The sequence below is a fragment of the Macadamia integrifolia genome, chromosome 6 (assembly GCF_013358625.1).
Source record: "Macadamia integrifolia cultivar HAES 741 chromosome 6, SCU_Mint_v3, whole genome shotgun sequence".
NCBI classification, from domain to species: Eukaryota; Viridiplantae; Streptophyta; class Magnoliopsida; order Proteales; family Proteaceae; genus Macadamia; species Macadamia integrifolia.
This window is the reverse complement of record NC_056562.1, coordinates 23,011,899-23,029,250: the sequence shown is the minus strand read 5'-3', so window position 1 is coordinate 23,029,250 and position 17,352 is coordinate 23,011,899. Positions and strand designations below refer to the sequence as shown.

The 17,352-nt window shown below is 38.5% G+C and overlaps 1 protein-coding gene and 1 long non-coding RNA gene across 2 annotated transcripts; both read left to right on the top strand.

Moving 5' to 3' along the window:
- The first annotated feature begins 3,932 nt into the window (after nt 1–3,932).
- Nucleotides 3,933–6,870, top strand: LOC122081495. Its single transcript, XR_006141101.1, has 2 exons — nt 3,933–6,335; nt 6,572–6,870. It is a non-coding gene; the product is annotated as an uncharacterized LOC122081495 (long non-coding RNA).
- A 5,287-nt stretch (nt 6,871–12,157) lies between these two features.
- On the top strand, nt 12,158–16,904 carry LOC122082361 (RGG repeats nuclear RNA binding protein A-like). The gene is made up of 7 exons (XM_042649866.1): nt 12,158–12,609; nt 13,386–13,695; nt 13,813–13,878; nt 14,050–14,176; nt 15,536–15,694; nt 15,788–15,844; nt 16,544–16,904. Exons 1-7 carry the CDS (start codon nt 12,423–12,425, stop codon nt 16,724–16,726), a joined length of 1,089 nt encoding a protein of 362 aa, XP_042505800.1. The 5' UTR covers nt 12,158–12,422; the 3' UTR covers nt 16,727–16,904.
- Nucleotides 16,905–17,352: the final 448 nt, after the last annotated feature.

Below are 17,352 nucleotides of genomic sequence, written 5' to 3'. Positions count from 1 at the left end.
CTTGCATTACAGGGAAAGAAACCCTCGCTACAAATATATAGCGAAAAAACCCTAATCCGGATTAAACAAACAATGCACACGGATTTTACGAGGTTCGGCAAGGTTGCCTATGTCCCCGGTGAGATGAGATCCTGCTTCACTATCAATGGAGAATAGGGTTACAGCGCTCGTCCTCACACCTCTCAGTATTGCTTGCATTACAGAGAAAGAAACCCTCGCTACAAATATATAGCGAAAAAACCCTAATCCGGATTAAACAAACAATGCACAGGGATTTTATGAGGTTCGGCAAGGTTGCCTACGTCCCCGGTGAGATGAGATCCTGCTTCACTATCAATGGAGAATAGGGTTACAGCGCTCGTCCTCACACCTCTCAGTATTGCTTGCATTACAGAGAAAGAAACCCTCGCTACAAATATATAGCGAAAAAACCCTAATCCGGATTAAACTACAATTGCCCTCAAATAAAAAAATTCGAGCGGGGGGCTACGCCCCCTACCGCCGTCCTGCCTATCTAGGTGCTGCACCAGTACTTCCTGGATTAAACTGTGACGGAATACAAGACATCATACACCAACAAAGCAGTGGCATCAGAAGTATCTATTATGTCAGACTGATTTGTATTCCCCCGCTGAGAATAGGTCTGTTCGGTTTGGTTTCGGTCAGGGTGAATCCGTTTCGGTCTAGGAATGAGGGAGACCAAAACCAATCCACTAAGGAACTTCGGTTTCCGATCGGTTTCCGTTTTGGTCTGGATTGGTTTCGGTTTATTTCGGTTTTTTAGTATCGGGTTCATACCTGTTTAGATTGATTTATTATCAAGCTTGAACCATAATGAAATCTTACATTCATACCTGTAGTAACGAGATATTTGACAAAAACAGTTTAAATTTGTGACTAAATCATGGTTTATCATTGTAAGGGAAAGATAACTAATATTTAAATCACAAAATGAACTCTATTGTCCAATCATTCATGTATCTATCCAACTAATTTTGTACAGTGAACAAGGAAATCAATGGAAGTATTGTTACAATTTACAAATCAATTTCCCTATTTATAACTTCATATTCATTGATTTCTAACAATTCCTCTTAAAATAAAAAATATTCTCACTGATATTGTAAGAAATGGGTAATTAATTCACCAATTGATAATCTCATAATCATTTATTTTTTTATTGGTTTCATTCGGTTTGGTTTCGGTTTAGTTATTGGTCGGTTCGGTTTGGACCGGTTTTCAGCCAGTCCCAACATAGCTTAGTCCAAAACCAATCCAATAAGGATCGGTTTAGTTCAGTCCAGATTTTTTTGGTCAGTTTCAGTCAGTTTTATCGGTTCGGGCTAGGTTTTGACACCCCTAGCCCACGGCCTTGACTATCCCCACGAGAATTGGCTAGCCTCCCATGAAGTTTCCAATAGGTCTCCCTAGTATGTCTCTCCTTACCACAGTAATCACACTTGACAACCGGCTTGTCAGTATTAGAGGGGGCACTATTTCTTGAAACTTTACTAGTGGGCTGAGATACAGAACCTGGAGAAATGTTTTAAGGCCAAACGTTCCTGTGGGACAAGCTAGAGTATCACAGTATGGCAACTTTCTTCTGCCTGAATCAGGGAGTAGGCCTCGTCAAGAGTGGGAAAGGGATCACGGTTAAGCACATGAACATGGATTTGATCATACTCTGCATTCAAGCCAACCAGAAAATCATAGACCCGCAGCATCTCTTCACGCTTCTAGAAACCTACAACATCAGTAGCACAAGCTGGCTGATATATCTCATAATAATCAAGTTTGTGCCACATACCACGAAGTTTAGAATAGTATTTGGGACACAGTCATCTCCTTTTGAGTGGCACCATGAAGTTTCTTTCTCAACTTGAAGCACTGAGCAATATTCCACAGCTGAGAATAGGTCTCTTTAGCAGCTTTCCAAATAAGAGCAGTCGTATCTAGGAGCAGATAACCCCAAGCAATAGAGGGGGTCGTCAAATTTATGAAATAGGCCATCACCAAGCATTTGGCAGCATGCCATTTGTCCTGAGGAGCACCAGCAGTAGGAGGGCTAGCAGTAGCACCTGTGAGGTACCCGGAATAACCTCAGGAACCGATAGACTGGAAACAAGATCTAGACCATATCAGGTAATTGCTCCCATCTAACTTGATGGAGCTAGCAGGGAAGGAACAATAGTCTCCATTAGATACACGACCTACCCCATCCAAAAGTGGTGGAATATCTTTATGCCATGGGTGCTAGTCTCAAATAGAGAGATCTTCAATCTCGTAGAAAGAATCCAGATCTAATCATGGTTTAAAGTATCTCCGATACCGATACGATACCCTCCGATACATATCTTAAATTTAGCCAACCGATACGATACACAACGATACGATACATGAAATTTTTAAAATCCTTTCGAATCGATATATATCCTACGATACATACTGATATGCTCCAATACACTATCGATACGTACTGATACTCTATGAAAAATATAAAATCGAGGTGAAATATACGTTTCAGTATGTATCGGTGAGTATTTATATGTATTGATCGGTACGTATCGATGAATATTAGTACGTATCGGTATGTATCAATCAGTATATATCAGTGAGTATCGGTATGTACTGATACAATGCGCTACGGTCATATAATGGCTAAGATGGGCATTTTTTAAGAAAACATGATTTTTTGAGGGGTTTTTGTTCCAAAGTTGTTACCAACCATATTTCTCTCTAACTAAAGTGGAAATCAAGGTTGGGAACAAGGATTTTACATTTATGGGACAACTACAAGCCTTGAATTCTTAGTGCGATACTCTCAATTTAGTGTTTATGCATAATACATGTTATTAATAGCTTTTTTTAACAAATTTTTTATGCAAAAGTATTTAAAAAGGTGTTTCATATCCATTTATGTGCCTATCTTAGCGTATCTCCGATACGATACAATACCTTCCGATATGTATCTTAATTTTGGTAGACCGATACGGCGACTGATACCGATACTTTAATCCTTGGATCTAATCAAACATCAAATCTGAAACTGCAACACAGACAACCACCGTGTGCAACACAAAGGGAACAACCCACAAAGACAATCCCTGTGGGGCCCTGCGAGAAGAAGAGGTGGATTAGAGAGAGCTTGCGGAAGGTATGGGGGTAGGGTTTCATGGGAGAGAGAGGTGATCTAGATGGGATGATGGAGGAGAGAGAATCGATGAATGGTTTAGGGTTTTGGGGGAGAGGAGCTCATCTGCTCTAATACCATGTTGATTTGGGGTATTGTGACTTGTGTCAATTGACACCAAGCCCTGCTTTATTTGTAATAATAGGATTAGGGTTTTAAGATATTACAAGGACAAGTATGCCCCCATGGACAATTCTACCCCTATTCCCACATTACAACAACAACTGATGCAATCTGATATAACCTGATAAAAGGTTTCAGATGTTAACCACAGAATAGGATTGCAGGAACAGTCAAGGAAACCAGATTTAGGGGAAAACTGAGAACACAATTCAAGACTCTTGGTTCTCTGAATTTTTTGTTGTTGGCAATACTCAACCAGCAGAAGAAAATATTAAACTTTCAAGGAATCCAACAGCTGGATCCTGATCTATGACTCAGCAGAAAATAGAAACTAAGATTCTAACTTTTAGGAAACCAAATATCTTCAGATCCAAGGATCAGATCTGCAAGATCTGTTGGTCTAATGCTCAGTCTAATGGGCTGTATCAGTTGTCAAAATGCCAGTAAAAAATAAGGGCTGGATATTGAGATACAAAATTAGTAACTTGGCTGAAATTAGAAACCAACAGGAAATTGGAAGCTAAGAGTCTTTTTCGCTTCATTTATCGTTTAGTTCAGTCTTAATTTAGGGTTATTCTCTGCAAAATGAAATTTCAATAACAATAAAAAAATAAAAATAAAAATAAAAATAAAAAAGAAGAAGAAGAAGAAGAAAAAAAGAGAGGAGTCTTTATGTCTCGTTACCAAGGACCTCGTTTTCAAAAAAATACGCCATCTGGGTGCTTTACCTGTTAGCCTTTCACCTAACTATGGAGAAGGAATCCCACCAACTCCAGCCTTGACATCCCACAAAGGTTTTACCTACTGCATCCCACAGTAGAGCAGTTTTGAATCCCATAAAACCATGCTCCTCTCACAGAACTCACAAGCTCAAGGCTAAATTATTTCAAATCAATGGGAGTGGTTTTGAATTTAATTTATTACCCCTTACTCTTTATTTATAACTTCATGGAAACAAGCAAAATAGGAAAATGAAGTCTATTGTTGTTTAGTAGGGAGAATCTCTTACAAAAAGTCACTCTTCAAAAGAGACGCTATTCTAGAACATTACAAATAGAACCTAACTACTTAATCCCATATAGGACTTTAATCCTTTAATATTTGAGCTTATAGAATTGGACCATTACGACAGTGAACCCAAAAATATAGAGCCCATAGCCCATACAACCCGTGGGGCACTCAAATTAAGCATATTAATCCCTTCTTGGTTCAGTTTGATGGCCTGGTATCTTGCTGACCTTATTGTTCTTTTGAACTACATCAACGACTCAACTCAAATCAGCCTTACGGTTATCCAACTGCATAGGATCGTTTACATAGATCTTCGGTCTCCAATCAACTCTATTCAAAGCCATACTTGTTACTAGCCCTATACTATGCATGTCTTTCTTCACCACTTCCCCTAAAGTGGTCAAGGAATATGATAGTCATCTCAAATAAAAAAAATGACTTTAAATGCTTTCAATTCATTCGATTCCTTAATCAAGCCTTACTAGATCACAGATGATGGTCATTGGGATGGCCATAAAAGTTTCTGAGACTTCATTTGTAGTTGAACTCCGTTTGCAGGTAACTTTCCTTAGCTTGCCTGGGTCAGGGATATATGAAGACGGGAAAGATGTTAATTGCTCGAGATTCTACGACTCACTGACCATCAAATTGGGCTTTAAGCTGCCATTCACCCACAAGATTTTCCAAGATCCATGAACCATGATATATAATTTGATAGTGGAGGAGATTCAGTTACCTTGATTGTATATGATGGCTTAGGGGTATAGCCCATGAAGGGTTTTTCATTTCATTAGAGAAGCTGTGGCTGTGGCCGGATTCTCATATCTTATTCTATTGGTCAGTTCAGACAATTCCTGATGGATGATTTAACCAGAAGTGTGCTTCTAGGTGTTCCATGGTCATCGGTTATGACATCACAGGATGATCTACCAATCCAGAATTCAAATTCTCCTGATTATAATATTATATTGTTACCTCCCCTTCTTTTGGGTCCTCCAGACCTCTTCGTTGACATTTGATAATCCTTCCTCTCTTTCCCAATGGAATTTGAAAAGGATCCCAGGTCTTCTACTCACATTTCAAGTTTCCGCCTTATGTAGTTTACCAAATGGAAAAATAGGGCTTTGAAAAATCCGGGAAATGGGACAGAGTACTGGTCAGGTTACAATCCACTGTCCATTTGATTCATGCCAATAAACCAGAGGGTGGTATATGGTTGAATTTGTGTTTGAAATTTTGTATGTGGCCTATCAGGAATGTCTCCTGTTTATCCAACAGTTTAAAATTGCCACATGGCAAAACTAGGGATCCCATAGCTTCTCTACACTGGAACATGTAAAGGCAAAATTGTCTTGTAGAATAAAAGCTGCTGTTTCTCTGTCCTTGATTTCTGTCAACTTTTGGGTTCTGCCCCATGATTTTAGAATTACTATGGAGACCTTTGTAGCAAAGATTTTGAAGCATATTTATAATTAATGAAAGATTTCAAAGCATACAATCTCTATACTAATGAGAATGAGAAGAAAACATTGTATTCTTTTTCAATGCCAAGGTGTTCATCCATGGTTCTGCTAAATCATTTGATTTTTGATGCTGCTTACTTTCCATTGATGCCTTATTTTGCACTATCCATTTTTGACCAAGTTGTCTAAGATTCTTGAAATCCTGAAGAATGTAAGCAAATTTTCCTAGATTTTAGCATATGAGTTGAGCTTTTAGCCTTTAGATTTGAGTATTTCAGAAGTCTGCTTCTTTATGTACTGAGTGGTTTGCCTACATTGCTGCTTCTTCCGGACAGTGCGTAGTAGAAAATTACTACTCAACAGTTATGTTTCTGCTTATATGTAGGAGGATGAAAGAATCAGAAAGAACAGGCTTGCACTCCTGAAGAAAATTGCAGATCTTCCAAGAGGAATAGCAGACCTCTCAGTTTTGCCTGGATTTTGACCATCTCCATTCAATTATAGCTTGAGAGATTTGGGACCAGTTCTGCAAGGAGGACAATTCTGAGGTGGTTTCTTCTCCCTCTTCCATTTCTTTGTAGAAATGACCAGAATTTTCTGCCCCAATTGAGCTTGTGCAGAGCATGTAATTTATAATTTTAGAGGTTTTGAGATTTTTTCTCTTTGAGGGACCGAGCTGGGGTGGGTCCCCCCCCCCCCCCAAAAAAAAAAAAAAAAAAAAAAAGGGCGCCCATTTCTGGTGTGCTCTCAGTGCAATTTACCTGCTCTAATTGGGCTTTTGCAGAGTTTCCAATGTAATTCTCTCAGCAATCAAGGAAACTTTTCAGTAAATTGTAACAATGTCAAAGGTATTCAGGTCATTTGCATTTGGTCAGGATTCAGATCTTGGATATGCCAGAGACTATATGATTTGTGAATACAATAGGCACTGGAGCAGTTTTATTGGGAATATTAAGATATTTAGTCCAAGGTTCGAGGCAAAAGAATACTCTTACTGGTTATCCAGAGTAACAGACTACCAGTGTACACATTGGCTTGGAGGGAATCCTGATATGATATAAAAATAATAAATTTTTTTGGGTATTTTTTGAATCCTTTGCACCCTTATTTTTGTGTATTTTCTTCCTTATCTAATTGTAAATTTGTTAATCATTGAAAGGGAATCATTGGTTACCGCTACCAATAAGCGTCAACTGGAGATTTAACTTGCCCAGGGGACGTGAAGCATCCAAAATTTGGTTGTACTGGATGCTGGACCTAGCATCCACCATCAACCAACTGAATTTTTTCCAGTTTGATGTTTCATTCCCAAACATTTAAAGCGATTACCAGTATGATTAGTTGTGTAAAAATTTGCTATATTTTTCTTTGGAGAAATACGGTTCTTGCACGTGCACGGGGTCGATGGAAGTATATGAGGAAACATCTACAAAGGTGTTGTTTTTCCTTTTATGGAGTGTGGGTTGGTCCCTCCCATGTGCCATGTGTCTAGGCACAGGAGCCATACTTCCTCCTCCCCCTCCCCCTCCCCCTCCCCCTCCACCCGCTCCCCCCTCCAATATATATATATATATATATATGCATATATCCTTTCAATTTAGTAACCTGTATGGGCCTTGGTTGGTTGTAGCTGGGCATGATGCCTTCACTTAAAAAATACAAACCCGAGAAAAAAAGAAAACCTTTTTGGCTGTTAAAGGAAATGTTGGGCTCTTAGCATTGTGGTCCCGTAAATAGTCTGAGGCACCTTAGTTGGCAATGGAGTGGGTCCCATTATTATATTTGGTGGGGCCCACTGCGATGGGAGGATAAGAGCGACTCTGAGGTTAGTAATGTAAAAGTGTAGCTCAGTTGGATAGAAAGAGGATGGTCTAGATTAATTGCATGTCAAATTTTAAAGTCTAATTTAATCAAAAATAAGAGTTTTCTATCTAAGAGTGGACCCTATGCTCAGACATAGGGGGCATGGGGCACGTGCCCCCAAGAAGAGTATGTAGTCATTTCATGACCCCTATGTCAATGGCACGGGTAGTTCCCAGACAGAAAACTTTGTCCTTTCAATTAATTTTTTTTTTTTTTTTGGATATTGACAGACATCTATTGTGTGCAAGGTTTTAAAACTCGAGTTTGATCTTGGGATCGATCAAGGCCAATACCAATATAGATTGTCTTAGATTGGACTGTATTTAATATACTTAACTTAAAAGTAATTTTTTATTACCATTTGCCCCTTTGCCTTACTAGTTTATCGGCATCGGATTGGTAAGCTCGATACTCGATCCAAGTTTTAGAACCATGCTTGAATAGTTGAATGTCTATACATGTTTTCTAGTACTAGTACTCTAAAAATTGATCACTGTGCACTCTCTCAACATATGATTTAGATTAAAAAAACCCACCCATAAAAATAGATATTCACCAAAAAAAAAAAATTGGATGGCCAGATTATTATTATTATTATTTTTTGAAAACATCACCTTCCGTTGTTATATGAATAACTTTTCCTACCATAATAGCATCTTTGGTTTAGTAAAGTGGCCATGCAATAGGTTGAACTATTGAAGTATTTTTCTTGAGAAATAGACTATAGATTTCATAATTCATTCGAAGGATAATTTTGACTTTGCCAAATGATGAATTGAAGGAAATGATCTCACTGAGAAATAGACTATAGATTTCATAATTTCAGTTATTTCAGTTAGATGTAAAGACAAGCAAACAGGGTCTATAAATTGAATAAATCTTTATACGGCTTGAAACATTGTCTGAGCAATAGTATTTGAAATTTCACGACACTGTTATCTATCTCAAGTATACAGTTAATAAATTAAACAACTATGTTTATGTCATGAAGAATAGGACTAGGTTTAAAATATTATCCCTACATGTGGACGATATACTACTCATGTGAAATGATATAGAAGTGATCAATTAGATTAAATCTAAGTTAAGTTCCACGTCTAAGATGAAGGACATAGGTGAAGCAGCCTTGATCCTTAGTATTCAGATTGCTAGAGATAGAGAAAAAAAAAAAAAAAAAAAAGGTTGTCTCTGTGAAAAGAAAAGGTTTGGCATGTATAATTGCGGGTAGCATCAACTCCACCAATGGCAAATAAGAAATTAGTGGTAGGTCTTACGAATAGATATCAAAGTAATTCAACTTGTTCACTAAGATGCAATAAAAAGAGTCTTTGAAATGTCGTAAAGGAATGGTGCACCTCAAATTGACTTTCTAAACAAACGATATGAACATTTATGGTTATGTTGATATTGATTTCGAAGGGTATAGAAATGACGAAAAATCCACTTCAGTAAATATCTTCCTATTTGATGCACAATTGTTTCTTGATCAAAGTAAGAGAGAGGGGTATGTCACTAGACACAATCAAGAAGTTGACTTTGTAGCTTGTAGCACGATTGATATTCACGTTGTCTAGATTTGATGGTTCTTAGCTAATTTGGACTTTAATTCGATGGATGGTCCAATAAAGATTTTTGTCATAACCAAGTGGTTACTAGTTTGATACAAAGTGGAGTGAACAACTTCAAAGAGAAACACATTGAAATCCAATGCCATTAAACTCAGAGATGTATTCTGGACTCCACCCCATTTCCAATAAATCTATGGGTGAGAAACATAAGAGGACAACATTCCTTCTCCCTTTACAATTTTTCTCTTTTTTTTTTTAACTATGTGGATTTTATCTAGACGAAATCATTTTCCACACCATCATTAATAAAGTGTGAGAAATTCATCCACACTGGCGGCATGGAAAACCTCTCTCAAGTTTTTTATATTCTTACCCTTTTTTTTTTTTTTTTTTTTTTTTTTTGAGGTTCTAATGTAAAGGGAAAAACCTAAAGTCCAGGTACCTAGACTACCTACCAGTCTAGATTCTTTAAATTCACCACGTTTTCAATGTCAAGAAGATGGGAAGATGGGGATTGGGGGGCCACTTTTTGGTGTTGTGGGTCCAAATCTTTGGCCACCATGTCCAAAAGTATAATACTAGCCACGAAAGCCGGTTCTCCATCCCAAACCATGGATGAAGCTTGCCCCACAAAATGAATGGTCACTAGTCCCAATCGTTGATAGCCCTGGCAAGTGTCATCCTTACCTAAAAAGTTGGTTCCATCTAGTCCAACCAGCCCTTCCATCGCCCAGAATCCCTTTTATTCCCTTCCCCGCAAGCACCTTTGCAACTTCTCACCCCTACCCCTTGTATGTTTACTTCTCCACAACCCCATCATCGCTTTCAAATCAATGCATCAAATAAGGATTTAGCCAACGCGTCTCGTAATCGATTTTGGGATCGATCTTGATTCCTGTCATTCTGAATTAGATATTCCCATTAAGATTCCCCTGAATCGTTGGGTTTTCAGATCAAGTAGACGATTCTTTGGTTCTTGACCGTTGCAACTCCAAACACTCACGTCACACCCTAAACCACCCCCTCCCTCTATTCTCCCTTCTCTGCAAGCACCATTTTCGCTGGAATCACGATGACAATAGTAGCATCGCCATCGCAGGTAATCCGACTACATTCCAAAGCTCTGTACATTCGAGGTTTTTGTCTCTATTGGAAAACTGAGACTGCCTGTGTGTGTGTGTGTGCAGTTTCAGTTTGACGAGGAAATATAAACAAAAAAAGGAGGAAGCCTGGGGGGTTGCAGGGAATAGTTGGAGAAGACGGTTGAAGAAGAAGTTGTTGCAAGAGGAAGAGAGGGGGGATAGTCACGGAGATGGAGCATTGAAGCTGGGACCAGAGGGGAGGTGGGGGAAAGAGAGGAAGAAGTGGCAGTTATGCCTCGCTGGGGCTGAGATGCAGGGAAAGGTAGACATAGAGATAGGAGGCGGAGGGTGAGTATTGTAAGGGTAAAATGGTCCAAGAACATACATGGGTAGAGGAATTTTTCCTGATCTAGATGAAGATGAAGAAGGTTAATTATCCATGTATATTTACAGGGAGATGGTTTCTCAAACTGACAATGAGAGGAGTCAATAAGAGACCAAATCCACTATTGGACCATGACCTCTTGCATCAATCTTACACCACCCATTGGGTTGGCCCCCCCTACATTTTGGATGTTGTGAAATTGTTGCAAAAGGTCATGGTCAGGAGAGGATTTTGCCTCATCAATCACGATGTGAGAAAAAGTTTTGTCAACAAATGGGTCCACATGATCATGATAGAGATTTACACACTGCTGGTGCAGTATGAAATCTCCTAAGCAATAAGTAAATGGAAGCATGCAAAGACAAGGTTCTAAAACTCGAGAATAATCATGGGATCTATTAAGATTGATACCGTTCTAATATCAATCAAGATCAACTTAGATCGGATCATATCAGATAGATATACTTGTTTAAAAAAAAATCATTTTTTATTATGATTTTACCTTCTTTTTTTTCTTTTCATAACAATGATTTTATCCTTACACCATAATTGGGAGGGAGAATGTATGATACCGACACCTTGGCCATTATTTTATCTTGTAATTTATATAAAAAAAAATATATAAAAAATATTTTTTGGATAAAAGATTGCTATCTGATCATGTAACCTGCATCAACATTGAGGTCAGTGAGAGTGCATAAAAAGGCATATTAAGGATGGAGTTTTGTGATTTTACAAGAGAGGTAGTAATTTCACACCCTTCTGTGTCTAGGTGCAAAGTTCATACAACCGGTAAAATTTTTTTCCTAGAAAAAGGAAAGGTACTTGGTTGCACGGTCCCACACCCAAACATAAGGCAACAAGAAATTAATGCCACATCTCTTTTGTAATAAAAAATTCCAAACATGTTGATGCCCTTTTGCGCATTCTCATTGTCACCCTCTCCCATTGGTGCAGGTCGTATGATTAAGTAATAATCTCTTGACCAATCTTAAAATGATAAAAGAACCTTGCCTATCTGACGTAAGAAATGTCAAATGCATAGACCAATGAGAGTATAAATAGAAGCATCTTCGATGCACACAGAGGTGGGACAATGCAATAATTTCGCACTTATTGTGTTTGAGCATTTTCTATTCAAGGTTATTTTTCATTTCTTAAAATGTATAATAATGATGTTTATCCTCAAAAATAATAATAATAATAATAATAATAATAATAATGTAGAACCAAAAAACATGTTGGTTTCAGATCCCATGGTGTATGTATGGTAAAATGGACGGTCTGATCGATGACATGGCCCACTCATCAAGGTTTTATACTAAAACTGTTTCCAATGTTTGCTCGTGACCGCCGATGTTCAGGTGGCACATTCACAATTTTATGCAAAAGCAGTGGCATTTTCAAAAACATCTCTTTATAACAACAATAAAATAATGGGAAAAATAACCAGCAAGCGTCATCGTGAGATAAATAGGGTTTTGAGATTAGGTTTTTCAAGCTCTCACATTTCTTCTTTGTTTTGCTGGTACTTACTCTTCTCGTCTGCTCTCGTCTGTCATTGCGGCTAGGGTTTCTCTCTCCTTTTCTTCTTCATTTTTGAGGTGTAAGAAAGCTGGGTTATTGGAGGTTGTAAGCTAGCTATAGATCTATATTAATGGAATTGAGAGAGGACTAGGGGTTCGTTGTTGCTGTTGCGGTTGAATCGCTTAGGGTTTTTCTCGGTCCCGATCGGAAATGGCATCCGCGAACCCTTTTGATCTGTTGGGTGATGATGATAACGACGACCCGTCGCAGCTGATCGCTGCTCAGCAGCAGAAGGTCGTCGCCCCGAAGAAACCCGCAGCTGCCATCCAATCCACTGCTCAACAGCAGCCCAAGCAGGCTAAGCTTCCGTCAAAGCCTCTCCCGCCGGCTCAGGCTGGTCAGCCTTGTTATCTTATGCTCATTTCTATTTTTATCGTGTTTGATTCGATTCTGTTAAATTAGCTGTGATTGCTTTATTTGTGTTTCCTTTGTGCTATCTGCAAGTGTTGTTTATGTGATATCTGGATTTGAATTGGATAGAAATGATTGGCTTAATGATGATGATGTGGGTCCTGATAATAGATCAGTTGCTTACTCTATGTTGGGGTTGGACTCTTAGGATTTGGTAGTGAATTGTTGCATATCTGATGTATTCTTTAGATAGTGAATTCCTATCTTCTGCTTTCATCTATCATGCTGCATCTGGGTTAATTGATTTGATATTGATCTTCAGTTTCTGTTTCGCAAGTATAAGTTTTGGTTGTCTTTAGTTTGTGAAGCATTTGGTTTAGAACGGAAGTAATTCTTGATATGTGTATTATTGTATGGTAGTTGCTGGAAAAAAAAAAAGGTATCTTTGACTTCCTGATTTCCTTTTCCATTATCTCAGAGCATCATTGAGGTTCTTTGATAAAGTTGTATGTTAACCTGGTGTATAGGGAAGTCTGTTATTGAAACGTGTTCCCCCCCCCCCCCTTCTTTTTCCGAGGATTTGGGTTTTTAAATTTGTGAGAATTTGTTCATCTATGGTTCATGGTGTGTCTTTCCTTTCACATATGGTTGTGGGAATATGGTTTCTTATGTTAGAGAATCAGGCATTTATTCTCCTATTTGGATCATAATCTGTTATTGTTACACAGTTTTGGCGGTTAATGTGTTATGTCCCTTTCATAGTGAGGGAGACTAAGAATGAAGCTGCTCGTGGTGGGGGCCGTGGTGGGCGTGGATATGGGCGTGGACGTGGTGGATTTAGCCGAGATCGAGAAGCGGTCAACAATGAAAATGCATATGGCAACAATGGAGTCCCTGGAGGATATAGTGCCCCTGAAGATGGTGATACTGGGAGACCCACTGAAAGGCGTGGTGATGGTGGATCTCGTGGTGGCTATCGTGGTGGCCGTCGAGGTGGTTTCAGCAATGGAGATCTGGGTGATGGGGAGCGTCCTAGAAGGTTATTTGAGCGTCGTAGTGGGACTGGACGGGGGTGAGTATTCTTTGTTTCTGTTTTACTATTTATCTTCGGTGACATCGAAGAGTCTGCAGTAGTTTATATCTATTGTGTTAACACAGTGATTTTAAAACTTGAATTATGTTCTTGCAGGAGTGAATTCAAACGTGAGGGATCTGGTCGTGGGAATTGGGGAACTCCTGCTGATGAACTTGCTCAGTGAGTACCCTTGTTTTGCAACTTGACGTCAATTTCCATCGCTTTCCAGTATATTTTGGCATCCCTGGCCATATGATAGGGATGGAATTCTCTTGTCACCTGTGTTGTGCTGTGCTTGTTTTTGCCAGCATTTTGTTTATTTAACTTCTCCCCGCCCTCCCTTTTCTGTAGGGAGACTGAGGAGGTTGCCAACACCAATGAAAAGATCATGATCTCTGAGAAGCCAGTTGAGGAAGTTGCAGATGCCAACAAGGAGAATCCTGTGAATGAGACGGAAGAGAAGGAACCTGAAGAAAAGGTATCTGGTTTTGTGACTGTACCTGATTTATTCCTTTGCTTGAAATCCAAATTAATGGTTCTGATATTTGTATTTTGAATGGTAAGAGTTAAATATCAACTACAAGAGAGCCCAGAAGGTCATTTGCCCATGTATACAGTTGAAATAGATGACTAGATGAATTTATTTTTCCAATAGGTTGGCCTCAGCACCTTGAAGGGTTATTTCTAGTAACAAAAATATATTAATGTTCTAGATTGGCATGTCTACATGAAATGATTTTGAAGAATAACTTGCGTTTGTACTGACCTGATTGAATATATGAATCCCAATCCAAAGTAAAGAGAATGAGAAATTGTGTTGAATTATGCACATAATTGTCCCAAGTGGTGGTTTGTAGGCATGTAGCTGAGTAGGTTAATTTTCTAATTTGTTAAGTTAGCCAACAGATTACAACAACACTTGAAAGGAGTCCCTTTGAAAAGTAATCAGCTCAACACAATCATTTAGGAAGTGACCCAGCACCTTTCTAGAGCTAGTTTTGTTGAAATTCTTAAATAGACAGTTCTGAATACCTTCAATAGGTGACCTGCTCCATAAAGGGTAAAAAGTTTCAAGAAGAGGGAGGAAACATGAAGGATGAAATGGAATTCAGCTTTAAAAACATTGATGTTGTTTCCCATCTAGTACAGTTTAATTTTGTTGGTTCATAGCCGGTGGAACTGTGGTTTGGCTGAATCTGTGTATGTCGTGCAAGTGAATGTCACTTTTTTGAAGTCATTCATGTTCTTGTTTTTGTAGAAATGATTCACTCTATGGAGTGGTTTAAAGAATCGGATTGCTATTGAAGGAATCGTACAATTCAAATCAGAATTGGGATTCAAATCGGAATATGCCCGATTAATGTTTTTTTTCCAAACTATTTGGAATTTGCCATAAATGCAGCAGAAAATCAGTGGAACTTATCTCTTGTAGCATGATCTACAAGTCTTTTGAATAAGGAAAAAAAAATTTATGGAGGCTGATGTCATGTCCATTTCTGGGTTTCTGAGACCTTGCTCTGTGGTCATCCATTATGATCCATTTGTGTACTGCTGCAAATTCATATTTTTTTTCGGGGACTGAAGCCCATTTCCATATAGTTATTATGTAATTTTCAAAATTTTAACCATGTTTGTGAGTGGAAGCAATACATATTAGTGTTGCAATTCTAAAATACCAGAGGCCTTGCTTATGTTGCCCATAGTTGAATGCAGAATTGTCAAAGTGTGAATTTACGAGTTCACTGTGCATCATCTCCTGACTATGTCTTGTGATGGTTTATTCCGGGTACTTATCATTTGTTGCTTGCTTATCCTTTCTTTTTTTTGGTTTAAATAGGAGATGACTCTCGATGAGTATGAGAAGCTGCTGGAAGAAAAAAGGAAGGCTTTGCTAGCTCTGAAGACTGAGGAAAGGAAGGTTGATGTGGACAAGGAGCTTAAATCTATGCAACAGCTTTCCAACAAAAAGGAAAACAATGATGTGTTCATTAAATTGGTGAAGCCAACTTAACTTTCAAGAAATTCTGTTTAGTTCTTGTATTAATTGAGGTGGAAGCAAATATCTCAACTTTGATTGCTCGACTTGTAGGGCTCTGACAAGGACAAGCGGAAAGAGATGGCTGAGAAGGAAGAGAGAGCTAAGAAGGTATATGGGTTGAGTATGGACTTTGTCATGTATCTCCCCTGAAACTTAAAATGTAGCTTTTGGATGTGTTTGGAAATTGATTTCTGATTTTAAAGAAGCTCAGTTGGATCTTTCATATTGCTCCTATCAAAGATGAATCAAACTTTATTTACTTGTGACTGACAAAAACATTACTACCCTATGGATGTTTATGTTTTCTCATTATAAATTTTTATCAATACTTTCCCAAGTCAGTGGCCTGTTTCAGAAAACCTGAAGATTATCATTGTCTATTGACCCCATATTGGTCTTTTTGACCCACTGACTTTCATTTTGGGCATATTTGAACTTGGTGTGCCCATAAAACAGTTTACAAAATGTTTGTAAATAATGATCATACTTAAGCATCTAATGTGTGAAGCCTCTATATTACTAATGCTTTCTGCCTCTCTTCTTAGTTTGGATTTTTTTGGTTGTTACATTTGTTTGTATTGGTCATTGGTTGATTCATCAGTCTATACTCTTTCTGGTTCGGTTAATTAGATTGTTAGATGGAAATGCCTGTTTACGGTTAATTTTTTCTTGATGGACTATGACTTGCTACATATGTGGGTTGTCTGTAAGAAGTCCTCTGGGTATTGCTAGAATATCTTCTAGGTTGCAAGCTTCTTAATGTCAAATTCCCATTGGACTGACTGCTATTATTTGATGTGAATGTAGTCTGTCAGCATCAATGAGTTTTTAAAGCCTACTGAAGGTGAGAGGTACTACAGTCCTGGAGGAAGGAGGGGTGGTCGTGGAGGTCGTGGCAGAGGAGGTTATAGTGGAGGTGGCATGAATTACAATGCAGGGGCCCCTTCCATTGAGGATCCTGGGCAGTTCCCAACCTTAGGTGCCAAGTGAGATCTACCAATTTCTTCTGGACATCATCTCCTTGGTTTTTCCTTGTTTTGGGTTCATCATTTACTTTTGATCTTGAGTAGTACGAGTGGCAGGAATAATGAGGTTTCCTGTATCAAAAGATCTTTTAAACCCTTTTAAATTAAATATTCTAAAGTGTAAATTTAGGTTTTTTTCCCCATGGATTTGCTCATTACGTTCCCTCACCCCCCCTTTTTATTTCAATGCTAAACCATTTGAGAAGCATTAGAGGTTGAGCCTTTGTACCCTGATCAAGGTTTTAAAATTTGGGATCTGTCTCAAACAAATATTGATCAGGATTGGATTGGATCCAGATTGAGTTCTCTTATGGTTGCTATCAGTGGTATCAGAGTAGTTAATACACTGATACAGGAAACCTAGGGGCCACCTAGGGGCTTCCTTTCACACAGTAGAGGCAACCTGGGGCTCCCTTCCACGTGCTAGGGCCAACTTAGTGCCAGGTATAAGACCATGGGATGCTTAGTAGTGTATTTATAGTCTGTTTAAGCAAAAGTAATACTTAATATAATATATAGATTTTATTTTTTTTCTTTTATTAGTGAGGTCTATATAACACGGGGTATATTTGTTTATAAGTTTCTTTGGGA

What these genes read in the sequence shown, in the direction of transcription:
- LOC122082361 (XM_042649866.1), top strand. Translation starts at nt 12,423, where the DNA reads ATGGCATCCGCGAACCCTTTTGATCTGTTGGGTGATGATGATAACGAC. An exon ending in CCTGCTGATGAACTTGCTCA is followed by an intron (nt 13,879 to 14,049) that starts GTGAGTACCCTT and finishes CCTTTTCTGTAG; the next exon opens with GGAGACTGAGGAGGTTGCCA. An exon ending in AGGAAGAGAGAGCTAAGAAG is followed by an intron (nt 15,845 to 16,543) that starts GTATATGGGTTG and finishes ATGTGAATGTAG; the next exon opens with TCTGTCAGCATCAATGAGTT.